The sequence below is a fragment of the Papio anubis genome, chromosome 20 (genome assembly GCF_008728515.1).
Source record: "Papio anubis isolate 15944 chromosome 20, Panubis1.0, whole genome shotgun sequence".
NCBI classification, from domain to species: Eukaryota; Metazoa; Chordata; class Mammalia; order Primates; family Cercopithecidae; genus Papio; species Papio anubis.
Genome location: NC_044995.1, coordinates 14058619 through 14074297, shown reverse-complemented (window position 1 = coordinate 14074297; position 15679 = coordinate 14058619). Strand labels below are relative to the sequence as shown.

The 15679-nt window shown below is 44.0% G+C and overlaps 1 protein-coding gene across 1 annotated transcript; it reads right to left on the bottom strand.

Annotated features, from left to right (window-relative positions):
- Nucleotides 1-625: 625 nt before the first annotated feature.
- LOC101025970 (putative pregnancy-specific beta-1-glycoprotein 7) lies at nucleotides 626-15466 on the bottom strand. Its single transcript, XM_031659422.1, has 6 exons — nucleotides 15221-15466; nucleotides 13631-13990; nucleotides 7813-8091; nucleotides 4820-5098; nucleotides 4165-4419; nucleotides 626-932 (listed from the first exon to the last, which is right to left on the bottom strand). Exons 1-6 carry the CDS (start codon nucleotides 15300-15302, stop codon nucleotides 865-867), a joined length of 1323 nt encoding a protein of 440 aa, XP_031515282.1. The 5' UTR covers nucleotides 15303-15466; the 3' UTR covers nucleotides 626-864.
- Nucleotides 15467-15679: the final 213 nt, after the last annotated feature.

Below are 15679 nucleotides of genomic sequence, written 5' to 3'. Positions count from 1 at the left end.
CACAGGAGTCAGCTTTGCATAGGGGTCTGCGGGTTCTCCCATACTACCTTCATGCCTGCCCCACATTCCCTCACAAGTGTCTTCCCTGATAAATTATCTTATATGTCTAATCCCATCCTGGATGCATTTCAGTTAGTAAAAACTAACATACCAGGGTTGATTCTTTGCACTTAGCTTTTTTCCTTTCTCTTCCACAAGTAGTCAGTAACCATGTCCTAGTGTTTTATGTGTTACCTCTTTTTCTATATATATATGGATATAGTTAGGTACTGTTGAGGTGCACTTCCTGTGTACCAGGGCCTGTGCTAAATACCTGTACGTCATTTAATTCACACAATAACCCTGTCAGGTAGACATTATTTCCATCTTGCTTATGAAAAGACAGAAGCTTAGAGTAGTGTAAAATCTTTCCTGGTGTCATATGGCTAGTAATAAGTGGATAGGAGATTTGACTCTAGGACTATTTGACCTCAAGGCTAATGATGATGGTAGTAATATAGCAGCTGACGTTGGTTCCTCTGCGTGTGGCATCTTGTTTCATTGACTACATTAAACCTTTAAAAGAATGGTATGAAGCAAGCTGTCTCATACTTCAGGATATGAAAGAAGAACAAAGTAAACCCAACACTGTGAATGAAGGAAACAATAAGGATTAGAGTGGATAAAAATAAAATGGAGAATGGAAAAAGATAGAGGAAATTATTGAAACCAAAAGTTGATTCTTCAAAATAAAATCAATAAAATTGATGACCATTAACTAGACTGACTAAGAAAAAAAGAGAGAAGATTAAAATTGCTAAAATCAGAAATGAAAATGGAGTCTGAGCATGGTGGGTCATATTTTAATCCTAGCACTTTGGGAGGTCACAGTGGGAGGATTTCTTGAGGCCAGGTGTTTGGACCGGCATAGGTAACCCGGGGAGACCCTCTCTCTACAAAAAAAATGTAAAAACCATTTAGCTGGTCATACGGGCATGCATCTGTAGTCCTTGTATCTTGGGAGACTGAAGAAGGAGAATTGCTTGAGCCCAGGAGGTTGAGGCTGCAGTGAACCATAATCACACCACTGTATTTCAGCCTGGGCTGGCCCAGAGCTATAATCAGTAATAAGATTGAATCACTAAAAGTATTTGATGAAATTCAATATTTTTTCATAATAAAAACATTCCAACTAAGAATGGAAGGAAACCACCTCAACATAAAGACAATATGTGAAAAACCCAATGCTAGCATCATACTCAACGGAGAAAGACTGAATGCTTTCCCTATATGAGCAGGAACAAGACAAGGATGCTGCTTTTGACATGTCTATTCAATGTAGTATTGAAAGGTCTAGTCAGAAAAATTAGGCAAGAATTTAAAAAAAGACATTCAAACTGGAAGAAGGTAGTAAAATTATTTCTGTTCACAGATAACTTGAACTTATATGTAGAAAATCCTAAAGATGCAATAAACCTATTAGAATTAATAAATGAATTCAGTAATGTTGCACAATACAAAATCAACATTCAAACATCAGCCGTATTTCAATACACTAACCATGAACAATCTGAAGGGAAATTAAGAAAAAAAATTTAATTTGTATTAATATCAAAAAGATAAAATATTTAGGAATAAGTTTAACCAAAGAGGTGAAATGATTATACCTGAAATCCATAAAATATTGCTTAATGATGACAGCAATAAATTGAAAAACATTTTGTTTTCATGAATTAGAAGACTCAATATTGTTAGGAAGACAATGCTACCAAAAGTGAGTTGCAGATTCAACACAATTCCTATCAGAATCTTAGTGACATTATTGCAGAAAAGGAAAAATCTGTCCTAAAATTTATATTGAATTTCATGACTCTAAATAGACAAACAACTTTGAAGAGGAAGAATGAGGCTGGAGGACTCACACTTCCTGATTTCAGCATTTACTACAAAGCCCAAGTAACCAATACAGTGTGGTATTGGAATAAAGGAGGACATAGAAATTAGTGAAATAGAACAAAGAACCCAGAAAGAAATACCTGCATATATGGCAAAATGATTTTCATCGAGTGTGCCAAGATCATTCAATGGGGAAAGGACAGTGTTCTGATGAAATGATATTGGGCAAGCTGGATATCCAAGGGCAAGAATGAGTGGAACCTTTACCTAACACTATATACAAAAATTAACCCACAATAGATCAAAGATCTAATTTAAAAGTAAAAGCTATACAACTCTTAGAAGAAAACATAGGAGAAAAGCTTCATGATATTGGATTTCACAATGGTTTCTTGGTTGTAAATTTTATTTAAAGCATAGGCAATAAATAAAATGGATAAATTGGATTTCATAAAAATCAAATCCTTTTATATATCAAAGAACATTATCAAGAGAGCAAAAAGGCAACCCATGAAATGAGAAAAATACTTGCAAATTTTAAGTATGATAAGAAATTAATTTCCAGAATACATGAAAAACTACAAGTCAACAACAGCAAACATCCAAAAACCCAATTAAAAAATGAACAAAGGATTAAAATAGAGTTTTCTTCAAGGAAGATATACAAATATCCAATAAGCCCATGCAGAGTTCCTCAGTGTCACGAATACTTAGAGATATACAAATCGAAACCACAATGTGACACCACCTCACACACTTTAGGATGGCTTTGATAAACAATAACGACAGCAACACAAAACAAGTGTTTTCAAATAGATGGAAAAATTGGAGCTCTAGTGCATTGCTGATGGGAATGGGAAATGTTATAGCCACTGTAAAAAGTGGTATGGCTATTTCTCAAAAAATTAAACAATAAATTACCATTTGATCCAGCAATTCCACTTCTGGACATACTGCCTATAGAATGGAAGGAAATTTGAACAAGTATTTGCACATTGATGGTCAGAGAAGCATTACTCACAATAGCCAAAAAATGGAAGCAATGGAAAAGTCCATTGTCCATTGAAAGATAAATGGGTAGGCAAATGAAGTGTATCTAAATACATTAAAATGCTATTCAACCTTACAAGGAATAAAATTCCAATACATCGTGCAAAAAGGATGAAACTTGAAGACATTATGCTAACTGAAGTAAGCCAGACACAAAAGGATAATTATTATATAATTCCATTTATAAAAGATAGAATAGCTAGTTACATAGAGACAGAAAGAATGGTGGGTGCTAAGGGTTAGGGGGAGGAGTGAGAGTTACTGTTTTTTGGATCCAGAGGTTTAATATGGTAAAAGGAAAAAGTTCTGGAAATGGATAGTGTGATGGTTACACAACACTAAATTGCACACTTAGTTAATGATAAGTCTTATATTAGATATATATATATAAAGTGTCCTGGTAGTCTTACACTCTATAAATACACACTTTTTGGCATTGCCCCTTTCCTGTCATGCAGAGCCCAAGAGGTGAATCTCACTATTTCTCCAAGTGTGCATCACTCACTGTCCTCTGTGCTGTGTCCCATGTACTATGCCCACAGCCTCATACAGCCGGTGACTTCAGAGCCAGGACACAGTTCAAGAGTCTGCCCGGAGGCTCCCTCTGTTCTTATTTCCCTGAAGACTAGGCTTCACTTCAACTGGCAGCTCGATTTAGCTGAATTCAGGACAGGCCACCAGGGCTTTCTCCACACTTGCTTGTCCCACCCCAGGTGGAGTCAGGCAGGGCCAGTCACCGGAGAAGCCCGGAGCAGAGCAGGCAGCAGTCTGAGCTGCCCCTCTCTCATCCAAGGGACTTCCTCCTCTCATTTGGGGGAAAAATGTGAGCTTGTTTCAAAGCCTCAGATGTTCCTTGTAGCTCATGGAGTAGGTAAAAGAAATCAAAGATGTGGCAGAAATGGATGTGTTGGTGACAGCGAAAAGCAATTTGATCTTGAAGACTCTCCTTGTCCCTCTGTGAAGCCTCTTCCACCTCTCTGAAGCCTCTTCCACCACATAGGGCTCAAAGCCCCCTCCCTACTTTTCTCAGGCTGGACACAAGGTCAGCCATGAGAAAACAGAAAAAGAAAAAGAAGAGGGTCTGTAGAGACAAATTGGGAGGGTTCAGGAGGAGAATTTAGGATTTGCTTCTGCCCATGGGACACAGGCTGGGAATTAAAATGTTTTCCTGACTCTTCTCTGAAAGCCAGATAGACTCCACCTAAAACCCTATTGCCAATGATGCAAGGATCCACTTACGAGAGACTTTGATCCTCGTGAGTATGGAACGTTCCCTACCAGTGGCTGAGTTACGAGCAGAGCAACCATAGAGCCCGCTATGCTTTGTAGTAATATGGGGGATAGAGAGCTTTTGTCCTGATTGAAGAAACTTCCTATTAATCGTCCAAGTATACTCTGCCGGTGGGTTAGAGTCCGCGAAGCAGGACAAGTAGAGGTTTTCTCCTGAATGGTAATGGGTGAATGGAGGGATAATCCTGGGGACGTCTGGACCATCTGGAGTAAAGAGAATAAAGACACAGGTGATGTACTCCGAGGGAAGGGGATGCTCCTGGTCTCTTAAAGGGACAGAGTGTCCCTCTGAGCCAAGACACACCCTCAAGGCCAAGCCAAACCCCTTCTGTGTTCACTGAGCCAAGGCCTGAGGTATTCACCTGTTTCTCCCATCACAAGCTGTAGACCCCAAGTCTCCCATGACAAGAGCATCCCCTCCCCTTATATTCTTGGTTAAGGCTGTGCCTACCCAGGTTTCCCCAGGGCAGGGAGTCATGGCCTGCTCGGGTGTCCAGAAATAACAGTGTCTGTACTTGGACCTGAGAGAGACTGAGATGCCTGGCTTCTGGTCATTTGGATTTAAGCTGGTGGCCTGGCCCACAGATGACCCAAATATACTCACAGAGGACATCCAGGGTGACTGGGTCACTGCGAATGCTACCAACTCGATCCCGTATTTCACATTCGTAGGATCCTGTGTCATTTCTTGTGACATTGGCTAGAATGAGGATCCTGTTTTCACCAGGTTGCTTTAGCCTGGGAGTGACCGGGAGGCTCTGACCATTTACCCACCAAACGTAAGTGTAGTTCTGAATCTTAGGTTCACATGTTAAGGCTACAACATTCTTATTCTCCATGGGGTTGAAGTTGTTGCTGGTGATGTAGGGCTTGGGCAGCTCCGCTGTGTGGGTAACAGAGAGAAGATTGTCCTGTGTGGCACCTTTGATTCTTCTACAGACATCCTTCAATCAGAGTTGGCATCTCCCACCTCTCAGCCCACCCAAGTCCTTGAAAGTCAATAGCTGGTGCGTGTGTTACAAGGCATGCATGATGATCTAAGTGCTCAAAGACTGTGAGGCTGCGTGCTCTGTCTTAGGGAAGCACAGACTTTCTCAAGTGTGAATTGAGGAACAGTGTTGGGTCATGGACAGACACATCAGTGGGAGTCACAGTCCCTCATACCCCTCCCAGTCCCTCTCTAATCAGCTGATTGACTGGCTCACCTTGGGTTCCTTACCTGGAATGTGCAACTCCTATGCCCCTTCCAAATTCCATCCTACTTTCCCCCCTTAGATGTGATTTCTCTGCAGCTTCCATTTCCAAGGACATTCTAGAGATGAGCAATAATGGGACTTCCCATTGTCCTGAAACCCTGAAGATACTGAGCAGCCTGGCCTGGGACTGGATGTTTCAGCAGAAATAAGACAGGGGAGACCAGAGTCAACCCTGGAGGTCAGTTCAGTCATCTGGCAGTGGAGGCACAAGGTGGGGCAGTGTTTTTGCTGCTGTTTCATGGTGACTTACTTGAGCCAGTGACCTCCAAAGATAGAGCAGAGTGCAGGGAATGATCTAGAAAGAGTGAAGGGGACAGGCAAGAGCTGGTGGCTTTGGAGCAGAACCATGTTCCCTGTTCTGGGTTCTGTAAGTTTCCTCTCCTTCTGCAGAGGGCAGGTGAGGTCTATGTGGACCTGTCCAGAAATATATGTGGAGATTTGCAAATGCAGAACTGACTGGTGGAAAGGGTGGGAATGTACTTCTGGAAATCTGGTCCTCGTGGACCATGTGTGTTTGATGGATATGAGACAAATTTGGGGAGAACTTTTGCAAACATTTTCTTTCATTGGACACTCTACTCTCCGATTCCATTTGTTTGACTACTCTAGGGACCTCATGGAAGTGGATTCCAAAGCGAATCTGAGAAGAGACTGCTGGTTGCCAGGAACTGGGAGTGGGGAAAATCAGAAGTTGTTCATGGGTGTGCAGTTTCTGTTATGCCAGATGTGGAGGTTCTAGAGATCTGCTGTACAGTTTGATGCCTACAGTTCACACAGATTGAGTATTTCTTATGCATAAGACTTAGGACAAAAAGTGTTTTGGATTTCTGACATTTTTTGATTCTGAAATATTTGTCATATACTTACTGGTTTAGCATCCCAAATCTGAAAGATTCAAAATCTAAAATGTTCCAGTGAGCATTTCTTTTCAGCATCAGATTAGTATGCAAAAGTGGGAGGTGATAGGCCAAATACATCCTTGATGTTTTTTTTTTTCTGTCACCACATTTCTAGCTTGGTGATTAGTTTTTGATCAATTCCATACTGGCCATGCTGCGCTTCTATATTTTTGAAGCCTTTGGGATATGAGAAAGGCTGTTTGCTATTTTCTATGTAATCAAAACTTCCCACCTTTTCATGGTTGCATATTTTTCTGTGTCTCTGTTGTGGCAGTCATTAATGAGAACCTGTTAGGTCAGGTTTAGGACAGATTTTTGTAATTCTGCAAAAAATGTTACTGGAATTCTGGTAGGGGTTGCTTTGAATCTGGAACTCACTTTGGGTAATATTGTCTTCCTAACAATATTGATTCTTCCAATCCATGAGAATGAAATGTCTTTCCATATATTGATGTCATCTTTAGTTTCTTTCAGTAATGTTTTGGAGTTTTCAGGGTATAACCCTTTGACCTTTTGGGTTTAACTTATTCCAAAATATTTTATTCCTTTTGATGTTAATGTTAATTGAAATTCTTTTCTTAATTTCCTTTCAGATTGTTCATTGTTAGTGTGTAGTCTAAAGAATGATCTAGAAAGAGTGAAGGGGACAGGCAAAAGCTGGTGGTTTTGGAGCAGAAATATGTTCCCTGTCCTGGGTTTTTTATTTTCCCTCTCCCTTTGCAGAGGGCAGGTGGCTCTTCCCTGATAGCCAGATAGGCTTCACTGGAAAACATATTGCCAATGCTCCAGGGATCCACTTACCATGGATTATGATCCTCTTGATTATGAGATTTGTTCCACCAGTGGCTGAGTTATGGATGAAACAGACATAGACCCCTGTATATGTTTTAGTGATTTGGGGGATAAAGAACACTTGTGCTGATTGCTGGAACTTCCCATCAATCAGCCAAGAATGCTGTGCCAGTGGGTGAGAGTCTGTGAGGCAGGAGCGCTTGGGGACTTCCACTGTATGGTAATAGGTGTATGAATAAGAAAAGGTGGGGGCATCCAGGCCATCTGGAGCAAAGAGAATAAAGTCACAGGTGATATTGTCAGTGGGAAGGGTAAATCCTGGTCTGTGGAAGGGCCACAGTGACCCTGTGAGCTAAGTCACAACACTGAAGTCCCAGTCAAATCCCTGCTGTGTTCACTGATCTGGAGCCTGAGACATTCACCTTTTTCTCCCATCATAAGCTGTGGACCCTGATTCTCCCATGACAGGAGCAACCTCTTCTCTCCCATTGTTGATCAAGCCTAAGCCTACTCTTAGTAGTCATGGCCAGCTTTGATGTCTAGGGGTAAATGTCTCTGTACTTGCACCTGAGAGGGACTGAGAGGCCTGGCCTCTGGCCATGTGTATTTGGGATGGCAGCCTGGCTCACAGAGGAACAGAAAATACTCACGGAGGAGATTCAGGGTGACTGGGTCACTGCGGCTGGAACTCACTGGGTTCTTCATTTCACATTCATAGGGTCCTGCAGTATCGTTTGTGACACCAAATATAATGAGGGTCCTGTTGGTTTTGGACAGCTGCAACTTGTGACTGATAGGGAGGCTCTGACCGTTTATCCACCACAGGTAGCTTACGTCCCGAGTGTCAGGATCACAGGATAAGATCACAGTCTCCATGGCCTCCCTGGGGTTTAAGTTGCTGCTGGAAATGGAGGGCTTGGGAGTCTCCACTGTGCAGATGACAGAGAGAAGATTGCCCTGTGTGGCACCTTTGATTCCTCCAAAGACATTTTTCAATCAGAGTTGGCATTTCCCACCTCTCAGCCCACCCAAGTCCTTAAAAGCCCATCGCAGGAGTGTGTGTTACAAGAGAGACGCATGGCAATCTGAGGGCTCAGAGATTGTGAGGCTGCCTGCTTTATGTGGGAGAAGCACAGACTTTCTCAAGTGTGAATTGAGCAGCAGTATTAGGTCATGGAAAGACATGGGACCAGTAGTCACAGACCCTGTTGCCTCTCTGAGTCCCTCCCTCTCCAACTGCCTGCCTGACCCACCCTGTGGTCCTCACCTGGAGCCGGCAGTGCTCAAATCTTCTTAGTTTCAGTCTTACTTTGTCCCCCAAGGTATGTTTTCTCTGCAGCTTCCCTTTCCAAGGACATCCTAGAGATGGATGATGGAACTTCCCATTGTCCTTAAACCCTTTGGGTACTGGGAAGTCTGGCCTGGGACTGGGTACTTGAGCAGAAATAATACCGGGGAGACCAGAGTCAAGCCTGGAGGTCAGTTCAGTCATCAGGCAGTGGAACCACAAGGTGGGGCAGTTTTCCCAGCTGTCTCATAGTGACTGACTTTAGCCAGTGACCTCTAAAGATAGAGCAGAGTCCAAGGAATGACCTACAAAGAGTGAAGGGGACAGACAAGAGCTGATAGCTTGAATCAAGACCATGTTCCCTGTTCTGGGTCCATGATGTTCCCTTCCCCCTGTAGAGGGCAGGTGAGGACCATGTGGATCTTTCTAGAAATACATGTGGATGTTTGCAAATGCAGAACTGACTGGTGGAAAGGACAAACATGAACTGATGATGGAAGTCTGGCCCTCATGCACCATATATGTTTGGTGGCTATTAGACCAATATTTGGGAAGAAGTCTTGCAGAAACTTTCTGTCATTAGACATTCTACTCTCTGATTCTATGAGTTTGACTACTCGATGTACCTCATCTCAGTGGATTCCAGAGTGAATCAGAGAGTAGAATAGTAGTTTCCAGGAGCTGGGGTCGGGGGAATAGGGCATTGTTCCCTGGGTGTGTGGTTTTAGTTATGAAGGATGAAGAGGTTGTAGAGATCTCCTGTAGAGCTTCATGCCTATAGTTCATACAGATAAAGTGTTCCTTATGCAAAAAGCTTAAAACCAAGTGTTTTGGAGTTCTAACTTTTTTTTTTTTTAAATTTTGGAATAAATGCTGTAGATGTACTGGGTTAGCATCCCACATATGAAAAATTTAAAATCCAAAATGCTCCAGTGAGCACTTCTTTTTAGCATCACATCAATGGTCAGAAGTGTTGGATTTTGGAGCATTTCAGATTTTGGATTTCTGGATTTGGGATGCTCAATTTGTAATACTGTAATTTTCCCATAAAAAGTTGTCAGGAGTTTAGACCTCATGTTATGTTCTGACTCTAGTAACAAAACAAAACAAAATTTGGAGGAAACATTAAAATGTTGTCGTAAGTGGAAATTGTTACGGATGGTCCAAACATCTAAGATCAATTGCTGGTAGTAATATTTCTCTTGATGCCCAATTAAGGTTTAGGTGTGCCATGAATTCCAGCAGGATCACATTATGCTCAAAGAAAGATGCCAAAGGTGATTTGAAATCAGCAACTCCTTAAGTAGAGAGAGTCCCATCAAAAGGACAGAACTGGCCAGTGTGTCAATTACATAAAGGGAGGAATGATGCTGAATTAAAAGAAGGGATGTGTGTTATGTTAGTAAATATAGAAAGAACTCCCTGTTTCTAATTTCTGTGCAGAGTTAGGAAAAATGGGGAGGAGCCCAAAACAGGTATGTGAAATGCTTTCTTCATTTTCTCTTAACCTCAGGAAATACAACTGGAGGTTAAGTTTGTGTGAATTAGGAAGAGTCTAAGTGAGACCCCAATGGCTCATGTGTCCCCCACACGAAGAACCCCAACTTATGAAAATGGCATCATCAGGAGGAAACAATCGTATGTGGCACAGGCAGTAAAACCATCAGGTAGCACCCCCTGGCCACCTCCAACAGGTCCCCGACACCACCAGTATTCCCATTACGTGTATGTTACAGCCTTGGTAGTTGTCCCACAACTACAACATTTAAAAATTGCTATTGTCAATACGAAGTATTAAATATGAAGTTGAATATGTTGTTCCACTTTCTTTCCCCCTCTTTTTTGAAGTTTCCTGTTTCAGTTTTGGAAGTTTTTATTCACACATCCTCAAGCCAGGGATTCTTTCCTCAGCTGTGTACAGTCTACCAGTAAGCATCAAAAGCATTCTTCATTTCTCTAACAGCCCTTTTTTTTTTTTTTTTTTTTTCTGAGACAGAGTCTCGCTCTGTTGTCCAGACTGGAGTGCAGTGGCACGATCATGGCTCAAGCAAGCTATGCCTCCCAGGTTCACACCATTCTCCTTCCTCAGTCTCCCGAGTAGCTGGGACTATAGGTGCCCACCACCATGCCCAGCTAATTTGTTTGTATTTTTAGTAGAGACAGGGTTTCACCATGTTACCCAGGATGGTCTTGATCTCCTGACCTTGTGATCTGCCCGCCTCAGCCTCCCAAAGTGCTGGGATTACAGGCGTGAGCCACTGTGACTGGCCATCTCTGAGGGATTTTAATGAGTTGTTGACTTTTGAGGTTTTTCAGCTTTTTACTTACTGTTAGAGCCGAGTGACAAATTTCAAGCTTGTTATATGCATGACAGGAAACCAGAAGTCTCTAGGAAGTGACTGGAGAATGTGAGCTCCATGGTAGGTTGAGGATGGAGTCACGAGTGAAATGGGTGAAATCAGCCCATGGGCTTTGGAGACTGTAGACCTGTCCAGCCTTTGACACCCTGGTGAGTCAGTGCAAAGATTACAAAAGTGACAGCAAACTAGCATGGCTGACTCCATCTGGCATCTAGTCTCAGGCTGGCTGTCCTCACTCATTCCTGGACATAGGCCAGGCTAACCATGGGAGGAATTTAGTTTATGGTTTAACTTTGAAGCAAGAATGATAATAGTTGCTCCATAACACTAATACCCTTCTTTTGCCCAGGGATTGCCTTTGTAAAACTGGTGAAAGACCATGAGAGTAAGATTACAGGAGGAAACTGAATTCTGCTAAAATGTAGGCACAGTTTCTATAATCCCTTACTCCTCAAATGTCATTTGGCCAGAGTTTACAAAATTTGTAACTAATTGCTCCTATAGATAACATCACTATTGTAGAACCTGAGACTGGCCTTTTGAGATGTTTCTCATTCTTTGCATTCTGGCAACCAGCTGACCTCATCCATACCCATGACTAATGGCTCAGCCAGTCACGTGGTCCCCACCTAGAGGCGGATTCAAGCACAAACAGATCATTTCCCTCTGTCCCCATGATTCCATCCCCAAACAATCAGCAGTACCCATTTTTTAGTCCTGTGCCCCTGAAACTATCCTTGAAAATCTCTAACCCCTGATCCACTAGGGAGGCTGATTTGAGTAATAATAAACCTCTGTCCTCCTGTTTGGCAGACTTGGAGTCATTAAAATCTTTCTTTACCTCAAATCACCATCGGGATCAATTGGTTTTGTTTGTGCAGGAGGCCAGAAAAACTTGTCTGGGAATTATAAGAGTGGATGGAGGAGCTGCCTTTCCCTGTCCCACAGTCTTGTCCACAGATCAGCTTCACAAAGGGACAGAGCCCTGGATGGGGATACAGTGGAAGCTCATTTGCTTAGTGACCTGGGGACATTGGCTGGAGATGAAGCCTGGCAGGAGTGGCAGTTCCAGGTGATTTCTGTGCCTTTCCCATTTCCTGGGAGTGGGCCAGACCACAGTGTTAGCAGGAAAGGAACAGAACAGTCAGCCTAGTTAGAGGGAGTGTCTGGGGAACGGCTAGGGGTGGAGGAAGAAGGTGTGCAGGACAGGGTACCCCAGTTCCACAGTCCAGGACCAGGGAGCCCTGAAAATCCTCCAGTGGCCAAACAGCTTCAGAGTTACACATGAAGTGGGGTGGCTTTAGGGGCAAGAGGTAGTGGGGGGATGAAACATGGGTGTCAGCCTCTGAAGGACAAGGGACAGGTGTGGCTAGAACTTCCTAGGATTCTGCATCCAAGATTCAGCCTCTAAAGAGGTTATGGGTCATTAATTCCTTCATTCAATTCCTTCATTTGTTATGTGAGAGCTCCTGAGTGTGTGTCTCTCACTGGGCCTGTGCTGGTGCAGGGTGTGAGTGGTGAAAGAAAACAAGGTCCTGTCCTTTATCCTGTTATGCCAGTGACATGGACACTTTGGGATACATAGGATTTCAGGTTCAGTGATAGGAGTTAAGATCTTAGGTGGAGGCCTGGACATTTTTTTGCACTGACTCTGACAGTTGAGGCAGGTAATTTAGTTCTGAAGTGCAGACTAATCAGCTGAGCATTTGCTGTCTCTCCTCTGAGGTTTGGATGCCTAAGAAGAGAGGATTTGAGACAATAATTGACTATGGGGTCCTTGGAACCCAATAAGCCCTCACTTCTGGTGGAGGAGAGGATGGGCCTGTGGCTGCAGACAGACCTCATGTGACCCTGATCTGCCTTTTGTGTTTGTGTGACTGGTTTAGTGACTGTGCCTTCCTGTGCCTCAGTTTTCTCTCAGTCAAATAAGCTAAATGGCAAATGGACTGTGGCTTTTCATGCTATCTGTGAATACATTGTGAATTATTCAGTCACGGGACCTAATGCTTGGCACAGTGGAGGTGTTCACACAAACAGCATTTATTATTATTGACTTCCATGAGAGAGCACCTTTAGGTCAGATCCCTGTGGACAAGCTGCTGCCAGGTACATTTTCTCTCTTCTGTTTCTGCTTCTGGGGACATTAGAGTTTCTATGGAGTGTCCTAAGCCTTGCAAGGCAGTTGGCTGATGGCCTACAAAGCTTGTCTTTCTGTCCTCTCCACTCTGAGTGTGAGGTGAAGAAAGCTCTGTCCTTGCCTAGATGAGGCTCTGAGGGCTGAGCCCTGGCTGGTGAGCAGCTCCAGGAGACACAGTCCTCAGACAGCTGGTAAATCCTTGGTCCCAGTAAGCCCTGCCACAACCCAGCCATGGCACAGGCTCCTCAGCTTTATCTGGAGTAAGGATTTAGGGACAGGGGTCTGAGGTTGAGGCTTCTTGGGCTGAGCTTCTCTGAGAGTATCTCAGGGGTCCTCTTTGGCAAAGCCCTGCTCAGTTCTCCAGGGTCTTTCTCAGGGTCAAGTTTATGAAGAGGACATGAGGTGCTTGGCTGAGACTGATCTCCTCGTGCTGAGCACCCCCCCCCCCCATCAGACTGTCCTTCCTGTGCAGCAAGTGTCTACAGGGTCTGGAGGCAGGAAAGGAATTCTGATCTGTTGTAGTTTGTCTCCTCTGTGTGTGTCCTGCACTAAATGCCAAAACCCCAACATGGGACATAATGCAGAGAGGGACACAGGCACAGTCCAGGCCTGACCATCCTGTGTGTGCAAAGTAGAAGTGACCCCAATCCCCCAACACCCAGGGATCATGTGGAATCACTCACCATATAAGGTGAAATGTCCAGTTACTCCTTTAGTCTTATCACCTCGCTGTATGATTTGTATGGTGTAGGATCCTGTGTCCTTCTGGGTGACATTCTGGATCAGCAGGGATGCATTGGAATATACTGTTTTTCGTCCACTGTATGCAGGCCCAAATATAATTGTTTCAGCATCTATTACATATGCTGTAATGTAATGTTGGAGGTCCATTATTTGCCCTTTGTACCAGATGCAGGCAGCAAGATTCTGGGGCAAATTGTGGACAAGTAGAAGAACATCCTTCCCCTCAGAAACTTTGGTTGGCTGGGCTTCAATTGTGACTTGAGCAGTGGTGGGCGGGTTCCAGAAGATTAAAAGTGATGCTAGGAGGTGGAGAGAGCATCACTCAATATTGAGACCTATGTATTGGGGTGAAAAGATGGGGCCCTGCGTCCTGAGAGGATCTCTTCAGTCATCAGCCTTGAAAACACACACACACACACACTCACAAACACACACATACACCTTTTGTGTGTGTGTGTTTGTGAGTGTGTGTGTGTGTGTCCTACTGTCCTACTGGGTCAAGGTCAGCAGCATGACCCCCATTCCTTCAACACTTCTGACCTTGGCATTTTTCTGTTTGGAATCCTCTTCCCCAGGGGTCTGCACAGCTCTCTCCACACTGCCTTCAGGTCCTGCTCGCATCAGGGCATCCTTAGACTTCTTTCCTGACACTTCCTTTGGATACCCTGGGTCTTCCCTTTCTGGCCTTTCCCTGCTCTGCTCCCTTCAGAGCTCTTGTCAACACCTGACCTCACATTCTAGATCTCTTTGCATGTCTGTCTTCCTCCCCATGACAGCATGAGTTCCATAAGGACAGGGACTTTTGATCTTGGTTGCACACCAGTGCCTTGGAGAGGCTGTAGATTCCTGTACATGTGAGAGTTCCCCGGGTCCTCCCTGCCCAGGGTTTTTTTTTTTTGTCTTTCTCCAATTGTTGATGTTTTTTGCTGAGGACAGTGTTTCATGCCCTGTTTATATTTTCATTTAAAGTGTCATCTGACAATAGTTATTATTATCATTTTTCAAAATGTGGTGTCCAGTGATGATTAACCAGCAAAATAGAACACTTGAGATTTTCCTACCTCTTACCAATTCCAGTGCAATGTGATTTTCCTGTTTTGACCCGTGTCCCTCTCTGGTATATATTCCCCTATCCAGGCTCCAACAGAGCCTTCTTTCCTGTATTTTTTTTTTTTTCTTTTTGAGACAGAGTCTCGTACTGTCGCCCAGGCTGGCATGCCGTGGCGCCATTTCAGCTCACTGCAACCTCTGCCTCCCAGGTTCATGCAATTCTCCTGCCTCAGCCTCCCGATTAGCTAGGATTACAGGAGCACACCACCACACCTGGTTAATTTTTTGTAGTTTTAGTAGAGAGGAGACTTCACTATGTTGACCAGACTGGTCTTGATCTCCTGACCTCATGATCCACCCACCTCAGCCTCCCAAAGTGCTGACTTCTTTTATTTTTTAGAACCGCATCCTGTCCAGGAAACCCCATCCAATCATTCTGCTTCCTCCTCCTGTCCTCTCCCAGGAAGTTCTCTCCTCACCTGTGAGTAGAAGCTCCTTCCAGGTGATGTGTAGTGTGTAGGGAGGGGCTGAGAGGGGCCCCATGGCCTGTGCTGCCTGCATGTTCTCCTCTGTGGAGATGAGCCTGGGATCCAGAAACTTTCTGAGCACGGCTGTCAGCTGTGCTGTCCTTCCTCTTTCTGTGCTGAGCCTCTTCCCGGGGCAGGAGCACTTCTCAGGCTCATGGGTGGGGTCTGTGCCCAGGACACCCCTCTGTCCCCTCCCCTCTCGGTCCAGCCTCCTTGTCCCTCCTTCTCTTTTTCCTTTTGTCTGTGTGTCAGGTCACTGGGAATTGTGGAGGCCTCTGCCTTTTTCAGTAGTGATTCTGTCACCAATCCTCAACACACACTATGTGCAGAAACACAAACGCACACACAAAAGAGATGCACACAGAAACACACAGTCACACACATACCCTGTAGGTTGGGCAAGTACAGTCC

What these genes read in the sequence shown, in the direction of transcription:
- LOC101025970 (XM_031659422.1), bottom strand. Translation starts at nt 15,302, where the DNA reads ATGCAGGCAGCACAGGCCATGGGGCCCCTCTCAGCCCCTCCCTACACA. An exon ending in GAAGGAGCTTCTACTCACAG is followed by an intron (nt 13,991 to 15,220) that starts GTGAGGAGAGAA and finishes TCCACCTCCTAG; the next exon opens with CATCACTTTTAATCTTCTGG. An exon ending in CACGAGGATCAAAGTCTCTC is followed by an intron (nt 933 to 4,164) that starts GTAAGTGGATCC and finishes TTTTTTTTGTAG; the next exon opens with AGAGAGGGTCTCCCCGGGTT.